The sequence below is a fragment of the Eublepharis macularius genome, chromosome 11, assembly GCF_028583425.1.
Source record: "Eublepharis macularius isolate TG4126 chromosome 11, MPM_Emac_v1.0, whole genome shotgun sequence".
Taxonomy (NCBI): Eukaryota; Metazoa; Chordata; class Lepidosauria; order Squamata; family Eublepharidae; genus Eublepharis; species Eublepharis macularius.
In genome coordinates this window covers 42,212,550-42,230,937 of record NC_072800.1, presented here as the reverse complement: position 1 = coordinate 42,230,937, position 18,388 = coordinate 42,212,550, and the positions used below count along the sequence as shown (strand labels likewise).

Below are 18,388 nucleotides of genomic sequence, written 5' to 3'. Positions count from 1 at the left end.
GCCAGAAATATTCCACAATGATTCCGTTGATTTTTGTAATGATATAAATGAAACATTTGCTATTTATGAGGACTTAATTTCATCACTGTACAGCAAGCATGTTCAGCAAAAGTCTTGGAAACAGTAATAGAAAATTTAAGCTAGCAAGGCCTTTTTAAGACAACAGAACAACAGTTCTGTGGTTCCAAAAGATGGATATGATTAGAATCTTGAAAGATCTCATTCATTCTGGAAGACATGAAAATGGCATACTTGAACACTATCATTTCTGTTCCCTTTCTTTGCTGTATCTGATCACTTGCTCTGTCGAACCAGCTCAAGTTTTTGTTCAGTTGCTGGCAGGTCTAAAATCAGCTACTCCACAGTTATACAAAAGTTTTGAAGAGAAGAAATGTTCCCAATATTGTAATAGAACTAAGTCTGAAAGCGAGTGAAAATCTGATGTAGCAGGGATAAGACTGAGATGTAAAGGAATATATCAGTTTTATTATTGCAAGCCCTTATAATGATGAAATGTATTATAAGTAGGACTGTGCATGCGTGGGGAGATTCGGTATTCCCGCCTCGAGTTTACCCGAAGCAGGAAACCGATTCAGGATACCCCCAAATCCGAAGTGGCAAGCCACTTCGGATTCGGGTTTCGGGAATCCCTTCAGTATGCCCCGTGAAGATGTGGCGCATAATGAAGCAAGGGGGGGAACTCCCCCCCACCAAACATCACCCTCCTTGCGGCAGCCCCTCTACCCCCCCCCGGGGAGACCTCTCCACCCTCCACCCAACCCTGGGGAGACCCCTCCAACCCCCACCCACTTACCTGGTGGCGGGAGGGTTATCAGCTGGGCGGCAGCACAAGGCAGCGCGGCCTGGAGCCAGCCGGCTCCTCTACCGCCGCGCCACCGCCCGAGCCTGCGGGATGGAGGAGAAGGCTGGAACTGCCTCCTCCGGCCCTTCCTGCCCCTCAAATGGCCGTGGCGCCACTGCGGCCATTTGAGGGGCAAGAAGGGCTTTCTCCGCCGCCTCCGGTCCTTCCTACCCCTCAAATGGCCAGCACGCCACAGCCATTAGAGGGGCAGGAAGGGCCGGAGGCGGCGGCTCTAGCCTTCCCAACCACCCCGCAGGCTCGGGTGGCGGCGCGGCAGCGGCAGAGGAGCCGGCCCGGAGCCACCACAATGTAGGTGGGGGTCGGGGGGATGATGTTTAAAGGGCCCACAGCTTACCAAAGCGACCCGAATCGCTTCGGTAAGCTTAGCTTCGGCATTCCCGACGTTCTTCAGGAACGCCGAGGCTTGCCGAATCGGGTCCGCTTCAGGTAACTTTACCTGAAGCGAAACCCGAATAGCACAGCCCTAATTACAAGTAAAAGGCATATTGATTGTCAACAGCCAGCAATAACCAGAGATGTCATGAGAACACTTTTAAACTAACCCAGACTACCATATTTTGGTCTGAAGCTTGAGCTGTGTTCATTCAGGTAGCTTTCTGTTTATTCTCCTGTTAGTTTTTTCAAAAGATCCATGAGATATTGGGTTATATATGGAAGACAGTGAAAAAGCTACCATAAAAAAGCTACAAAATTTTCCTAGGGAAGTAAAGAAATGGTACTTTAGACTAAACATGCTGTAGGCTGCAGCCTTTTAGATTAATAGGGCTTTTGTTCTAAATATTTTGTAAAAACATTTTGGTTGCTTAAACATAATTTAGAAAGTGAATGTTCTAGATCTGGATTCATTATTATGTATTTGTAAAATGGAACTTGGACAATGTTTCATGATGTATTCAATATGAGTTAATATTAGCTCTTAAGGTTCCCTAGGAATGTTATAGTCCTAGTTACTATGTATGTAGTTGTGTGACACCTCAATTTAATGGCATTACTTGTTTGAAGATAGTTACTGAATAAAGTTTATGTAGCATAATATCAAGCTGACATTTTAGGCAGGAGTGGTCTTCCTATATGGTCAAGATTTTTGAATTTAAAAATGCATTTGGAAGGAAGTGTAGTTTGTTGGTCGAGGGGATGTGAGGTTTCCTTTCCTTGTTCTTAAACAATTAAGACAAACAAGTTTGTCTTAAACAATTAAGACAAGGTAGGTTGGCATACCTACCTTCCTTGCAGTATAACAGTGAAGGTTTTATGCGTCTGTGCTAATTATATGGATTGGTGCTGCTAGGTACCTATTGGACAATCTTATTTTCACTTATTGGGCAGTCTTACTTTTTCTTGAACACCCTTAAGGCCCATTCCTTACAGTTACATTCTCTACTTCCCTCATTCCCTACCTTATGTTTTTAGTGTGCCTGTCTCTTGACCCTGGACACTGAAAGACTTTTTCTTTATTATCTTCATTCAGTGGGGTTCTGGATTCAGCATGACTAAGCTATGCAGTGTTCATACAGCCTCCCTGATTCCCTCCCTTTCTACAGGTGAAGTCTGTACATATGAGGGGAGGATGTATCATAAATTTTCTGTTACATGGTATTTAAAAAGTCTGCTGTTTTCTGTGCTTTCAGTTATGCACTGAAGTGTGACACACACACCCCATACAGGAAGTAGCCTATATATACAGACATGCTCTTGGCTTTTTAAAGCAGAGAATGATAATTCAGAAATATATTAAAGGTTTTATATTCTTTAACAAATGTTGGCCTGTGTAAACTACAGAGCTGAATAATGTTAAATGGGGTATTTTCTACTATAAATCCTAAATGAAAAGTATCTAAGTGCTCAACACATGTATTTTAAAGCAGTAATCCTGTCTATGCATACTTGGGACTCAATCCCATTGTACACAGTTGGCCTTACACTTCAAGCTTACGTATGAGCTAAGTCTCATATTAAGCTAAGATGAAATGTTTTCTCTCAAGGTATCTTCTTGCATAGCTATAGTGGTCCCAGTTCATTTGATGATGATATTCGCAACAATAATCATAACAGTGTTATATTTTAGATACTTGGTGATATTGCTGAATGTGGGTATACACTAATTTTATTTTTTCCTATCCCGTTATGGGTCTGGATCCAATGGAGACCTTTGGATCCAACTCATGTTCTCAACATAGAACAGAAAATAAGTGCACGTGCACACACTGGCCATGGTAGCTCTCTCATACAACTTGAAAGTCTCCAAGTCTGAACACAGACGAATTTTATATTGCATTGATTTTTCCCTCTTGTTTAAAGATGGCATGATTAATAAAGAAATGATTTGATATTCAGGGGTATTAATAATGCTAGCATCTTTATGAATACATGAAAATACCTGTGCTAACTATCTTGATGTTTATAGGAGGGCAGGAGGGGAGAGATGTTGCTAGTTTGCCAGCAGCAGCTGAGTAAGTTCTCGGCTGAGTGTGTTTCTAGGTGTGGTCAGAGGTTCAAGCCCTTGGCAAGAACTAAAGGGCTGCTGGTCCTTTCCTCAGCCCACAGGTCATGGCTTGGGCCTGCGCTAGGCAGCCTGGTAGATCAATACCATCCCAGGATGTGTTTACACTTTGTTCAAAAGGGCTTACTTCCATATATACATGTTCTTATACATATACAGTCCTGGCCTTTTAAGTAAATGGTCTTGCTTAATGTTGCTATTTGTGCATACAGAGGGGTACAGCTCTCTCCTTTGTATTTCAGCAGATATTATTCTTCAGTGGAGTTAGAAGTGCATGACTAAAAGTTCTGATCACGCTTTTCATTGATCATTGTGAGAAGGCCTCATTTAGTTGCCAAGCAATATCTTTTGTTACATCAACAAGTCAGTATGCAAGCATTTCTATATTTCCTCCCCCAGTACCTCTGTAACCAAAGAAAAGATACCTTTGTAAACATACAATGCAAGAGTTTGAATGAAATGAGATTTATGGTTGTTGGGGGTTTTCCGGGCTGTATTGCTGTGGTCTTGGCATTGTAGTTCCTGACGTTTCGCCAGCAGCTGTGGCTGGCGAAACGTCAGGAACTACAATGCCAAGACCACGGCAATACAGCCCGGAAAACCCCCAACAACCATCGTTCTCCGGCCGTGAAAGCCTTCGACAATACAACAAATGAGATTTATGCTTTAAGTACTATTTTAGCCAGGGGGAGAAAAATCTAATTTTTGTATATAAAATAGTTTTTGCATATTTCTACATTTCTTTACATAATATTACAGGAGTGGAAGTCTTTGGAGTCTTGGATTCTATACTTTCCTCTGAATTGTGCAGTGTTGTCCTTCTTTGCAGAAATAGTGCCCTGTTGTGGACTGCTAGCTACATGATGCTAGGTACTTGCTTTTCTACTAGTGTTAGCTGAATGTACTCCTCACCGTAGCACTGCTTCCAAGAAGGAGGGCAGTGCTTTACAAGAAGAAATAATGAAATAAGCCTGAATCCTTCATGCTTTTCTTTAAAAAAAAGAAAACTTGTTGAATATATTGTGGTTTAGCTGCACTGTAGGTGTAAAATTTTTGGAAATTTTGAAGCCACGTGTAATATGTTATGCTGAATTTAAGAAAATTAATCTACCATCTGTAATGCATTAAATGTAAATTTTGCTTTTAGCTCAGTAAATATTTTTTATTCACAATCACAACTACTCACGTAGCATTTCTGCTCTTTCTTTTCGCTTAACATAGTCATGTGAACTGAGTATATGAGAGTGTTTCAGTGATGAAAGATTATCTGTAGTAATTCAGCAGTAGTAACCTATTGATTTGAGTTGTGTGGGATAGAGTAAAGCATGTGTTGTAAGAGTAACTAAAAATGTGCTAATACTATTTTTATGTTTACCCTGGGAAATCAATTTTTGTGCTTGTGAACTGTTTTTTTCATAGGCTTTCTATTCTTTACAAGGTACATGAGTTTTTGAGGACAGAATTCAGGTTTGTGTCTGAAATACATGTATTAGCGAAGGGAACTGAGGTCCTTGGAAGAGGTTAGCTATAAATGTAGTAAATTAATTCAGGTAACATCCTCTGTTGCCTAATCTCCTAATGGGAGAGGACAACAAATAAAAGAGGCTTTATTTAGCACAAGATTCTGGAGAATTGTTGAAAATGTGCTTTGCATTCATTCTTTTATTTCTGATAGTTTACCCTTCTACTTTTGGGCTTGTGATTTGTCTATGATGCATATCTCGTGTATATTACATTTTGTTTATTAGTAGCCTTAAGGAACTAATAATAAGTGCACTCACACAATGACATAATTTACTAGGGCTTTCACTTGCACTACATAGAACAGAGCATGAAGCCTCTCTTGAATATGGTTTTGTAATCCAAAGTCAATATTGTCATGTTCTTCTGTTTCTGACTCTGTAATGACAGAGAGATAATTATGCGGGCTGATTTGGGATTTCTGGAAAAGGGGATATTTGCCAGTCGGATACATTGTCTGAGAAAAATGGGATAGGATAAAGGTTACTACTGAGTTTGTAAACTTATGTTTTGATATAGGTATCCGGTAATGTCAGCTTGATCATCTCCCATCTGAGTAAATTATGTCTCTCATCGGCAGGATCACTTAAATTGTAGTCATTGGCGTCAATCCTATGCACATCCTATGTAGCAATCTCCAGTGGGATTTATGAATAGGATCAGGGTATATGGCTAAATGTTACTGATTTAAAACAAAATTGTATGAAGTGGAAACTTTTTTCTTTTTTAAATTCTGTGTGCATCTCTAGATGCGTTTGCTAACTTTAAAATAGTGTAAATTCACATTTATCTTGTTAATACATTGCTGGTTAAGTATTTTAAAATCGTTTTTATTGCTGGTTTTATTGTTTTAATTTTACAATGAATTTAAAGCATGATGACAGCGTTGAGAATCTTTAGGTCAAAAACAAGGAAGAAAAAGATACGATTTTTTAGTGCAGCTTCCATTAACTTGGTGGAACTTATTGGCTGATTTCTAATGACATAGCCTAGGTGAGACTTTCAAATTCCAACTTAGGAAGGAAGGAAGATCACACGTTTAATGAATTCTATTTGCCACAGTTCCCGTGGGAATCCATATGAACATTATTTTATTTATTTAGGATATTTTATTCCCCCTCTCCAGACTCCTGCTCAAAGAGGCACACATGCACTCTTTTATATCCCCAGAAGTTGCCCCTGAATTTCTAAACATGTTTTGTAACCTGTTCAGTTAACTATCTGGTGATTAGGAGAGTTGTTTTTTTAAAAAAAGGAAAACAAATGTGCACTGTTGGCATTTGACTTTTGGTACACTTTCAGACTAAATGGCTGGATTAATGTTTTAATCTTGGGGAGTTTAAATTAGCAGCTCTTCAAGAGCATCTTCTGGAAGGGAAATGGGAAAACATGAAAGAGGATCATATGTTTATACCTCTTAGTGACCCCAACCTACAAAATATGTGAAAATCTTTCCCTAATACTAATAATAATCCACTTTTTATTAATTGGAGCTAGATTCCAGTATATAAAGTTGGAAGGAGACTATCAAAAAGGGGACTATCAAAAGGGGGAAAGGTTCAGTCTAACCTCTTGTTTCTTTTCTTTTAAGAATTCAGAAAGAACTTGCAGAAATTACATTAGACCCTCCTCCAAACTGTAGGTAAGTTTTACATTAATTTATTAACTTGAGATATATGTGAAAACTACACCAGAGTTTTGCCAGTTTGTTCGAACTGGTTGTTTTGACTTTTGGCATAAAAGTTTGTAGTAATCATTTCTGCCTCTTTTTTCTCCAGTGGTAAAGACGTTTACATGGTTTATCTTGGATGGATGATAATCATAAGTTTAAACTCTAGGTATTGTGATGTAATATTAGAGAAGAGCAAATCAGTTCCAGATACTTCTATTTTTGATGCTTTGATGTAGGCTTGTGGCAGTAGTTGTTGTTTGCTGTTTGCAAATAGTTATATTGCATAAAAGAGAGAAATTACATAATTTTAGGTTTCCTTTTTCTTGGATGTGGTATTGTGAAAGCATAATAAAATTGTAAAATATTGGTTTGCTTTTTGAGTTTGGGGTTTGGCCATTTGCATTCATTTTCTGAATAATTTTAGCTGTTAAAACCTGTTGTACTGTATTTCAGATGGTTTGTTTTTGCATTTACATGAACATCTATCTCAAATTATATATCTGCCAACTTGACATGAATTCAGCCTTGGCATTCTGCCAGAGTTGTTCTTCAGGGGTTTACTCAGGAGCCTGGTTACTGTACCTGTAGCAATGGGAATTCATGTTTTAGTTTAGCATTTTAATTTGGATAAGTTTTTTTTAAAAAAAAAAGATGCTGGAAGGGCATCATGAAGAAAAAATGCAAAGGCTTACTAAAATTTAGTTAAGACATGTATTTGGGAACTGAATTTAATAAAATGTATTTGCTTTAATAATGTACAAAAAATAAGTATGTCAGAAAATATTGTAATATGGTTATGCTGAGTTGGGGAATATTTCAGGAAAACCAAATTAATTATGTTAAATGAATAAATGTATAATCAAGCTTGCACTTTTGTTGCTTGGTCACTGCTGCTTGTGTACCTTGGTGAGCAAAAATGTGAGCTTGTCGTCTTGGACCATAGTACTAGACTTCTGAACCCTGTGTGACCCCCTGCTGCCATATTCCCTGTGTGGGTGCCTGAGTGCTGCTGACCTCATTTATTTGTATTGCATCACTCTTAGCATTTTCATTATAGTTTTTAAAAATATTTTGGTTGCTGACTGTATGTGCTGTTTTTCTGTGAAGCAGCAATAACGTTTAAAGAGGTAGTGAAATGCAGCAATTCAGGTCTTATATGCCACCTTTATAAATTGCTTGCTAGGAGAGGCTAGCGTTAGGAAATGACTAGTTATAGAGAGATTTGAATAGTGTGTTGTGCTGTGAAGTGGGCTGTGAACAAACAATGTCTCTAATATATAAATATTACTTAGTCTTGTTTATAAATATCTTTTCACAGTAGTGATTTTGAAGCTTAAGATCTTTTTATTTTTAATTCCCTAGAGTTGGTTTTATGATGGTATTTGCTTTTGGGTGCAATAACTGCTAGGGCTGTTCTTCTAAAAGATTCTGGAGGGAGTCCAATTGGGGTATTGCAACAGGAGTCTTGTGCCACCTTAGACTAACAGTGCAAGCCTAAGCAGTTTCTCCAGATTTCAGTGGGCTTATTAGACTGGAGTAACTCAGTTTAGGATTGCACTGTAACTGATTTATTACGGTGTAAGCTTTCACAGAATAAAGCCCATTTACAAGATGTTACTTGCATGAAAGCTTACACTATAATAAATCTGTCAGTCTTTAAGGTGCCACAAGATGACTTCTTGGTTTCCGCCTCTCCCCCCCCCCCCCCCCGGGCTGCAGAAAGCTGAGATAAAATTCTTGTGCATATGCCTTGATTTTTACAGGGATATCAGGTATAAGTTGCTACTCTGTCCTCTTCCCTCCTACCACTGTTAAATGTGTGGAATGGGTTGCTGTCACAGTTGCATCATGTATGCCATTTTATACTGGTCCCTTGCTTGAGTCAGCCTTGTATATCACCACAGGAAAAACAATTTACTTGAATGTCCAAAAGAGGATTTCAGAAAATCAGTAACTATAGTGCTGGAGAACTGCGGATGGCTGTGGAAAAGTTTGTTCTTATTTATGTATCTTTCCAAACTTATTATACTGCCTTTCCCACCCACCTTAGGACCCCCAAGACAGCAAACCATAATAAACATAAAAACAGCTTAAAAATAAAATAGTAAAAGTTATTGATAGTATGACCTCTACTCCCCCCCCCCACACACATAGCATTTTTTCTTATAGATCATCTGAATTAACTAAGAGGATAAATCAGGAAATGCAAAGCTTGGTGAAAACAAAAATAATAGAGTATAGGCAATACTTTATTGTTGGAAACTTTTTTTAAAAAAAATTATTTTATAATTTTATTTTGTTTTTTAATGTTTTATTTTTTAATGCTACCCTTTCTCCAAAGGAGGTCAAAGTGATACGTATAGCCCCTCCACCCATTACGTATAGCCCCTCCACCCGTTACGTGTCAAAGTGATACGTATAGCCCCTCCACTCCACCTCCAATAACTCTTATGAAGTAGATTAGGCTGAGAGAATATGAGTGATCCCTGATCCCCAGATTTAAACACAGGTCTCCCAGTTCTAGTCCAAAAATTGTAACAATGACAGTGCTACACCTGCATGTTACAGCAATGTGTGTAAACTTTAAAAATAAAACTGGTGCTAGTACCTGGATAAATGTGGAGTTTAAATTGTGTGTACCTCTAAACGTGTGATGAATATAATGTAAGAATTACTCAGCATCTGAACAAAGAAAAATCGCATGTATACTGTATGCAGATTATAACGCGTTTATTATGATATGCGGCCAGGGCTATTAACTCTTTACAGTGGAATTCTCAGCAGAGGGTGTAAGCAAAGTGGGGCACACATTTTAGAAAAATAAATACAGCTCAAGTCTTCCGCTAATTTTAACTGAACTCTCTTTATTACAACTTCTTCTTTTCATAGAAGATACCTTGCACATTATATATATTACAAGTTGAAGCATTCACATTTTATAGTGTTAGGTTTTGTTTATTTGCTTTATTTTGTTGTTTATCACAAGGCCCATGATTCTATTCTCTTTTAATTCAGCTAGCTCTCAGGACAGAGGGACAGATAGTGAATCAAGGTTCGGTTATAATCCAACAGCTCTTAGAATGCTTTTTAAAATCATCAACTAATGATTAACTTGTCGTTTCAAAAATCACCTAGAGGCCAGTGTAACCTGCAAACTGTGGAAAGTCCTGCTGAGAGTCTTCTAATTTTATAATGAAAATAACTGATTTGTAGATCCTTCAATTCAAAATTACCAGACAGGTTGCCATTTGGGAAAAGCTCTTTGGCTCCCAGGTGATAATATGAATGCACATTAGTGGAATAAGTTAAAAAAATTAATTTACTATGGATCACCTGTAGGGGATAATTGCCATGTAGATTTAAAGAGTAGTCTTGAAGCAGTTCAGAATTTTCTGTAAAACGAAGCAAATCATGTGTCTCGGCATGGACATGGTGTGAAGGGACACTGATTTCTGTTTGAAACAGTATCTCCAGTGCTTGCAGCTTTGCTCTGATATTTGAGCCAGATGCCTAATAACGTTTCTCATTTTCAGCTGAACAAAGTTCTGTTCCCAAAGGCAACTGTAAACTATTGTGTTTATTCTTCCACAATTCATTGTTAATTTTTTGCTCATTTTTGATATGGTTTTTGTGTCTAATTTTAATGTTCCTTATTAGTTCTGATTGCAGTTTTATCTATGCATAACTGCAATAATAAAAGTAAACAATGCTTAGACATTCTTTCAAAATCATTGACAAGAAAAGGGAAACAAGCTTTCTGTTGGAAGAATTTATGCAGTTAACCAAATACTTGTAATTTGTGTTTATGAATTTGTTTCTCACAGTAATATGCATGTTATTTCAAATATACTTATTTCAGGAATTAAAAAGAGCAGTATCTCTAGACATTAAGTTAATAATTTGGTCTATTACAGTCCAACTGTGACAGACAGATTGCAGTTTCTGTTTCTACATGTATTGTAGCTTTGCTTATTTCTGTAGTGTAATCCTTATTTCTTTATCTTTGTGGATGTATAAATGTTCACAAGAGTTTAATACAGTGATTAATATGGTGATTTTAATTGTATTTTTGCTTTCATCAAGGTTGGGACTGATGATAGCTCAAGAATAGATTATGTTTTCATTTCCACTTAGTTGTAAAGCTTCTTTGATATGAGGTGGCACTAAAAGTCTTTTGTAATTCTTTCATTATTAAAAACAAGACATAAACAGCCCTCCAAGCAAACATAACTGTGCTAATCTAAATACAATGAATAAACAATAGGAGCTACTCAGCAGGGTTTTCTAAAGCAAATAATGGTCTTATAGATGAATGTGTTTTCAAAACATTATAGACAAAAGAATTCAGTACTATTATTATGAATTAGACTTGAAAGTATTTATGCTTTTATCCTATCTGATATGGCCTCTACCTGGAGTTTCAGAAAAAGATCTAAGAAGATATAATAAACAGACATAGGATAATATGCAGTCTGTCTAAACATTGCATTATTGTTCCATTTCACACATTTCTCTGAATGTGCATTGTGGTTGCATTGATACATGTGTCTCTTCGGTCATTCCTACTGAATAATGTGATAGACTTGTTTGGACTGATATTGTCTGCCTTCAAAATAAGGTGCACATTACACACAGGAGAACTTGAATTCAGACTCTCTAATAGGTTTGTTCTAGTATTTGTTTGAACCAGTCATCAGTCTACAACTTGTACTTTGGCTTTAGTTTAACAAAGACCTGACAAAAAGGTATTTTTACCCAGAGCTAAGCAAACCATCCAGGAACAAAAAAAATCTTTCCCCTGGCTGATTATACTAGAAAAGTTGTAATGTCATTGTAGGGTTTGGGCCTATTGTGATGATGAAAACCCTAAAAAGGAATATAATGGGTATGTTCCTGAAACTGGATTACTTACTCGTTTATAATATATGCTGTACAATGAAATCCTAAATCCAGAGGAGTTAACCGTGTTAGGCTGTAGTAGCAAAATAGTAAAGAGTTCAGTAGCACCTTTAAGACAAGCCAACTTTATTGTGGCATAAGCTTTCGAGAAACACAGTTTTCTTCGTCAGATGCATGGGCTTAGACTGGAGTAACTCTGTTTAGGATTTCTCTGGTAATGTACCTTTGCATTGACAAATCTCTTACAATCTTCCCTTCTGTAATTTTCTGTAATGAGGTAAATGAGATTCTTTCTCGCCATTGTATCAAAAGAAGTGAGCTCTGTCTCATGAAAGCTCATACTAGAATAAATGTTACTGGTCTATTTATTTAATGTCATTTTTAGTCCACCTTTCTCACTGTCAAGGTGGATTACATAGTGTGAGATTCGTACGGTCAATATCAAGGACATTTCAATAAATAATGCCATAGGGTAAATAAATGCAAGTTTCCAAACATAACATAACATTAGCAGAAATCCAATACAGAATTGAAGAAATGCTGAAATAAAGCATAAGTAATTCTAGGACTGACATTAGGCAGCATAGAACTACCTAGTAGGATCATACTATTTCATACTATTTATTACAGCAAAAGCCAGCAGTGTAAAACAATACAGTTCCAAGTAATAGATAAATACTATCATTACAAAAAGATCAAGGATATAAAAAGGATAAAAGTTAAAATAGAATAACAGTAATGGAAATAAAAAGTTATATTGTATTTTCCACTAAAAGAAGTTTACGTTTTCTAATAGCTAAAGAACAGAATTTGGCCACAGCATAGGTTACTGAGCTCTGGGAATCTTCTAGAAGAAATTTGCGCAAGATTTCTGGTCTAAAATCCAAATAGGATTGCAAAGGGTTAAATTTAGACAAGAGAGGTAATATGAGGCAAGACTGTTCTTCACAATAAAATTCACAGAATAAGAGTATGTGGGCAACAGATTCCACCATATTGGACATGCATGGACATAGGCACTCATGCATTGGTATCCGCAAGAATTTGCCGTACAATACAGCTGAAGGCAATGCCTCAAACCGGGCTCTAGAAAATGCCCATCTATAAGACTCATGGGTAATACTGGATAGGTATGGGGCAGCTGAAAAATTCTTGGGAAGCAGAGCTTCTTCATTTTGTAGTTCAATGTCAAGAAGCCTCTGAGTAACAGCTGTTTTTGCCATGTTCAAGGTTCCATTAAAGAGATCTTCGGGATTTAAGCCAATTTGCTTGATCTTGTTAAAAATTTGTGTAAACCAAGGTGGATAGGGGTCTGCAGCTAGGAGATGAGTTATCATTCCCTTTGGGTTATAATAAATTTTAAGCCAGAGGAATATTGCCTGTTCCCAGGCTTTTAATTCAACTCTGGGTAATCCTGCCTCTTGTCTAAGTATTACATTAGATGTACTCTTGGGAGCACCAAATAAAGATCTAAGAAATTTTGATTGGACTTTTTCAAGGATCTTAAAGTTGGCAGAGAGTCCAATTTGTGAGCCATACAAAAGTTGGGCCTAAGATTTTGCCTGATAAGCTTTTAAGGCCATAGGGAGAAAGCCAGCGCCTTTCCTTCTAAATAGTTTGAGGATGGCATTTGCACTTCTCTCAGCCGAAGTAGCTGATGAGGATAAATGTGCTGAAAATTTGGCATTATAGGAGAAAGTTATGCCTAAATATTGAAAGTTCTTAACTTGATCTATGACATTTCCTTTCATATTCCAGCTATATTTCCTAAGAGTGCTGCAGAAGCGCACAATTTTCGTTTTATGGAAGTTAATTGTTAACAATTCAATGTTACATTGGTCATTAAATTTTTCTAAAGCTCGCTTCAAGCCTACTTTGGTCTGTGATAAAAGTACGGCATCATCGGTGTACATTAAAATTGGAACTTTTCTGCCACTAGAGAACACAGGAGCATGTGTGTCAGTTGTATGAAAACATGTGATCAGGGAATTGACGTAGATATTGAATAAGAACGGGGCCAGTAAACAGCCTTGTCTGACCCCTTTTTGGACTGGAATTCTTTTTGAAAGTCTACCATCCTGTGTGAGCCTTATCTGAAGGCTATTATTTTCATGTAGTTTAATTAAAAGAAGTAATAGCCTTTTGTTAATACCCATATCAGCCAGTTTAGCCCAAAGCCTTCCCCTAGACACAGAATCAAAGGCTGCTGTGAGGTCCACAAAGGCCCCATACAGCATCTTCTTCCAATATTTCACATATTTATAAATAAGTTAATCTAACACCAGGCAGTGATCAATAGTGGAGCGACCAGATGTAAAACCGGCCTGTTCAATCTCAAGTAGACTATTTTGATCTAACCATTCACACAGTTTTAGACAGAGATGTTTTGTATATAACTTACAGATCACATACAAGAGACTGATTGGCCTATAGTTTGATGGATCTGAGGGGTTACCTTTTTTAAATATAGGAACAATTATGGCCAGGCCCCAATCCTTAGGAAATTGAGCTGAGGCATCTATATATGAGAACAGATTTGCTAAGACCGGGGTCCACCAGTTTATATGCGATTTCAAAAGTTCAGCAACAATAAAATCACTTCCTGGGGCTTTACCGGATTTCAATTGTAAGATTAACAGGGAGACTTTGGATTCCGAGACTGGAGGCCACTGTGTAGAGTTATCTAATGAGATGGCGGGAGGAGCAGAATACCTCTGATCCCTAAACAATGCACTATAGTGCGTTTCCCATACGTCTGCAGGGATAGTACTAGATGTAGCGGATGATTTAGTTTGAAGATTGGAGATAATCTTCCAGAAACTAACATTGTCTTTGCCTTTGGTGGCTTTAATAAGAGACTGCCATAAAAGAAAATCAGCAGCTCTTTTTTTTGTTTCAACAGCTCTTTATATTTCTTTTTTTTAAGTTGTAATTCAAGTTTGGAAGTCGGGTTTGGGTTTTGATGGAAAGCCCTGAAACATTCCCTAAGGGTTGATTTTGCTTGGATGCATTCATGGTCAAACCATTTTTTATTATTAAGGGTCCTATCCTGATTGGGGCTTCCAGATCTTGAAAGCAATGGCTGGAGATTTAAGATTAATAAATTATACTGATCAATTAGGGAGTTCCCTTTAGTGTTGTTAGAAGTTAGGGTATCTAAGAAAAGCTGACCATTTGCTGATTGTATCCAAGAACTAAAGCTGTCATTAATATGAGAGGACCATTTAATTCTAGATCTACCTCTTTGTTTTAAGCCATCAAGTTTGGTTACTTTGAGACAGGGCCAGCTCCTGAGGAGTTTTGGTGGATCGATCTTTTTAAGATTTAGAGGCAAATGGTCACTTTCCGTTCTTATATCAATCATAAAATAAATATGGTCATCATAAAGGTCTTGCAAAATGAGGATGTAATCAATGATGGAGTGCTTTAGTCCCGACCAATAAGTAAATTGGCCAGGGCAATTTCCCAATGATAGGCCGTTCAGAATGACAAGATTTAACCTAAGTGCCATTTGGAAAAGACAGGCACTGGCAAAATTAGCGATTGGATCTAGTGATCGTTGCCTAAAAAGAGGCCAAGAATCGTCAATTAAATTTAGACCACCAATTCCGCATTCGTTGATCAGCTGTTCATCAGTATGTCCTAATTTTGCATTAAAATCGCCGCCGATAATTAAAGAAGCTGAGGGAAACTTATCGGAGACAAAGTGAATGCAATCTTCCAGTTCTTCCCAGACATTTTTGATATCAGATTGTTTCATAAGTGGATGGATATATACATTAATGCAAATGATCTTAAAAGGAGGAGAAAGTATGCTAACAGCCAAAATCCAATTCTTGTCGATTTCCAATTTCCTTGGGGAGACACCTAAGGATGTCGACACAAAAGTACTCAGACCTCCAGAGGGTCTTCCCCCTTTTGATCCAACTGAGGCATAAGAATGGAAGGCAAGATAGTTAGGAAGTTCGAACACGTCTTGCATCCAGGTTTCTTGGAAGAGGATGATTTTAAACTGTGAAACGTAGTTAACAAAGTCTTTATCCAATGTTTTGGAGTGCCATCCAGCGATATTCCAAGACAGAAGGAAAGGTGATAGTCAATCTGCCTTGTCAATAGTGTCCAAGGTCTTCTCAGTATCAAGGAAGATGCATCCATTAAGTAGTGGGTTCTTTGATGCCAGAGTAAGGGGAGCAGCAATATTTTCAACATGTACTTCATTTGGGCAAGGAAAGGATATAGACTCAGTCATCATCGGGGAGGATTCATACCCTGTTTTCAGGGCTGGGTTAGAGGGGGAACCCGGCTTATTTATATCAGATTGACCTTCTGAATTACGGAGGTGAAGTGTTAATTCTTCCAGTCGATCCATAATCTCTATTCGTTCAAATTTTGGCAGATGAGTAAAGGATGAGAGTAATTCTTGCTCTACAGAGTTCTCCAGATAAGTGGCCTTCGTCAAAGGAGGAAGGGGAGCATCAATCCAGCTGATTAAGTCTGGTACCAGAGAAGTTGAAGTCATGTTGGTCGAAGGAATTAAGCTTCGGTCCTCAGGCTTGACTGCTTTCTTTTTATGTGTATAATTAGGTAGGAGAGGGCAGATCTTAGTATTAGTGAAGACTCTTGTAGGGAAGATTCCAAAAGGTCTTAAAATGCATCTTTGAGACATTATAAGTGTAGGGATCCTCTTGAACTCAAATGAAAGCAGAACCCTCTGAGTTTGAGACTTGCTATTAAGATATTCAGTACACTTCAAATCAGTAGAGTAAGGGTTTTCCCCTAAAAGTCTGGACAGGTGCCTCCTTATACAATTCTTAGAGGACCAGTTAATCACCTGGCCTCTAAAGAGGCAGACAGTTAGACAGACTTTAGTGTCTTGCAGAGAGAGACTATATGAGGATATGCAGTGCAGTTCACCCTTATTTTGTTCATTTTCATATTGGCAAACAGCCTGGGAGATTGCATAAGATGACGCAGGTGCTCTAGGAGCTTGTAGAGTCCAATTATCATTCAAGGTATCTGAGGGTCTGTCTTTATGCTTTAAAAATACAAGCGGGAGAATCTTCTCTAGGAGTCCTTGTATATCCCTTAGGGATTTAAAGATATAGTCCACTGTTTTGGCAATTAGGTCTAACATAGCAGAATGTTCAGATAAAATATCTGGGAAACAACCTTCTCCTTCTCTAGCACCAGCCTTCAGCTGAGCACAAATAGTTGAATCCTTATTAAGCCTCTTTAAGTTAGGAGTATTATTGTTTGGGGAGTTGTGAGGCTGTTTATCATTGGTTTCCTTCAAGGTGGATTCATCATCAATCATCTCTGCCAACGGGGAGAAAGGGTTTGAGACCGGGATGGTAAACATATCCTTTGTTTTCCTGGGAAAAAAATCCCCAATTTTCGTTTGCTTGGTAAGAGGCAAGCATACCTCCTCCTCCTCCTCCTCAGATTCTCTGGGGCGTTTCCTGGCCCCTCTCCCCTTGCCAGTAAAACTGCCTGATTGCTGATTCATCTCTCTCCTCGCATTTCCGTAGGATCATACTTAAAGCAACAGGTAGTACATAGGACCACATACTTAAAGCAACCGATAGGACGTAAGGCAACATAGTGGTGAAATCTACGGTGCCTCACTCATTAATGAAGCATCTCTTTGGGGTCATCTCCCTACAGTACAGCCACCCTATCTGTGTAAAAGGCCACTGTGTAAGGTGTCACTGGACTGCTGTTTTGAATCCCTTCATTAACAGCAGTCCTTTCTATGTGACCTGACCAGAAAAAAGATGACTTTTGAGGGATTTGGTAACTCACCTCTGAATGCACAGATGTGGCTTTGGGGAGAAAGAACTGGTTTTCTCTCATTGTCTCTGTTTCATAAATCCTTCATTTCCAACTTGGCAGTCTTTACCCATGAAATCAAGCCACCATCATGAGTACTGGTTATCAGGGTCGAGGTTGCAGAGAAAAATGTGTTGTTTTACAAGGGTGTTTGATGATAGAACTAATTTGAGCCAAGCTCGGTATCATTTGTGCTTTCATGGGCAATAAAATTCACTCATGATGATATTCAGCCTGGGCAGCTGCTGAATAGTTAAGACCAGACGGAGCTTTAGAGCTGATATGGAGGAGGGGGGAAGAGGAAAGGCTGTGAGCTTTAGAAGCCGCAAATGATCGTAGCCTTGACTTCTGCCAAACCCCTGTATTTTCCAAAATTAGGCTGATCATGCATCTGCTTTATTATAAGGCTTTCATTAAGTAAACCGTTTTTTCCCTCAGTGATGAAATAATAGTGATTTGTTTAGAAAAACAAGCGGGTTTTATGCTATCTCTGCCTGAAAAGATTTCAAAGAAGGCCTATGAACAAAGCAAATATTTGCTTTCTTTTCAGATCCCCCGTGGTGCTGTTAAATGTTTAGGTAATTCTTTACGATTGATTTTTGAACCTCCTGAAATGTAAAAGCATTAAGGACTCTAGACACTGCTTTCTTCTTGGCATTACTAAAATATTATTTTAACACAGTGTGTCCTTTTTTATTAATGCTGCCTGGTTATTTTATTAGAGTGACCGTTTAGCAAATAAAACATTTTTTACTGCTAAGAGTTGTGTACTTAGAAGCATTAAAAAAGAATTCAAATCTTTGAGGTTTTTTTTAAAAAAATTGCATACTTTGTTGTATGGATTTGTTCTAATTCTGAGTGGCTTGAGTCCAATGGGAGGTTGCTATAGATGGAAGGGACTTCTGGCCACAGAGTGTGATGTCCCGCCTTCTCCTCTTGTTGCAGTCTGGAATTCTTCCAGAGATGCTGCTCTTGGGGGACAGCTCCCTCCCCCCAAAACAGAATAGGAAGATGTTCAAGGTCTGCTGTGTAAGGGAAAACCTCCTCCCTTGCGTGTGCAGAAATTCTTTGTTAAATCCAAGCT

General features: G+C 38.1%; 1 protein-coding gene across 1 annotated transcript in view; it reads left to right on the top strand.

Moving 5' to 3' along the window:
- Positions 1-18,388, top strand: part of LOC129337855 (ubiquitin-conjugating enzyme E2 E2) — a 206,228-nt gene that overhangs the window by 24,493 nt on the left and 163,347 nt on the right. Inside the window, exon 3 of the mRNA XM_054991811.1 lies at positions 6,496-6,546. Coding sequence (XP_054847786.1) covers positions 6,496-6,546 — 51 coding nt within the window. The remainder of the gene's footprint in view (positions 1-6,495; positions 6,547-18,388) is intronic.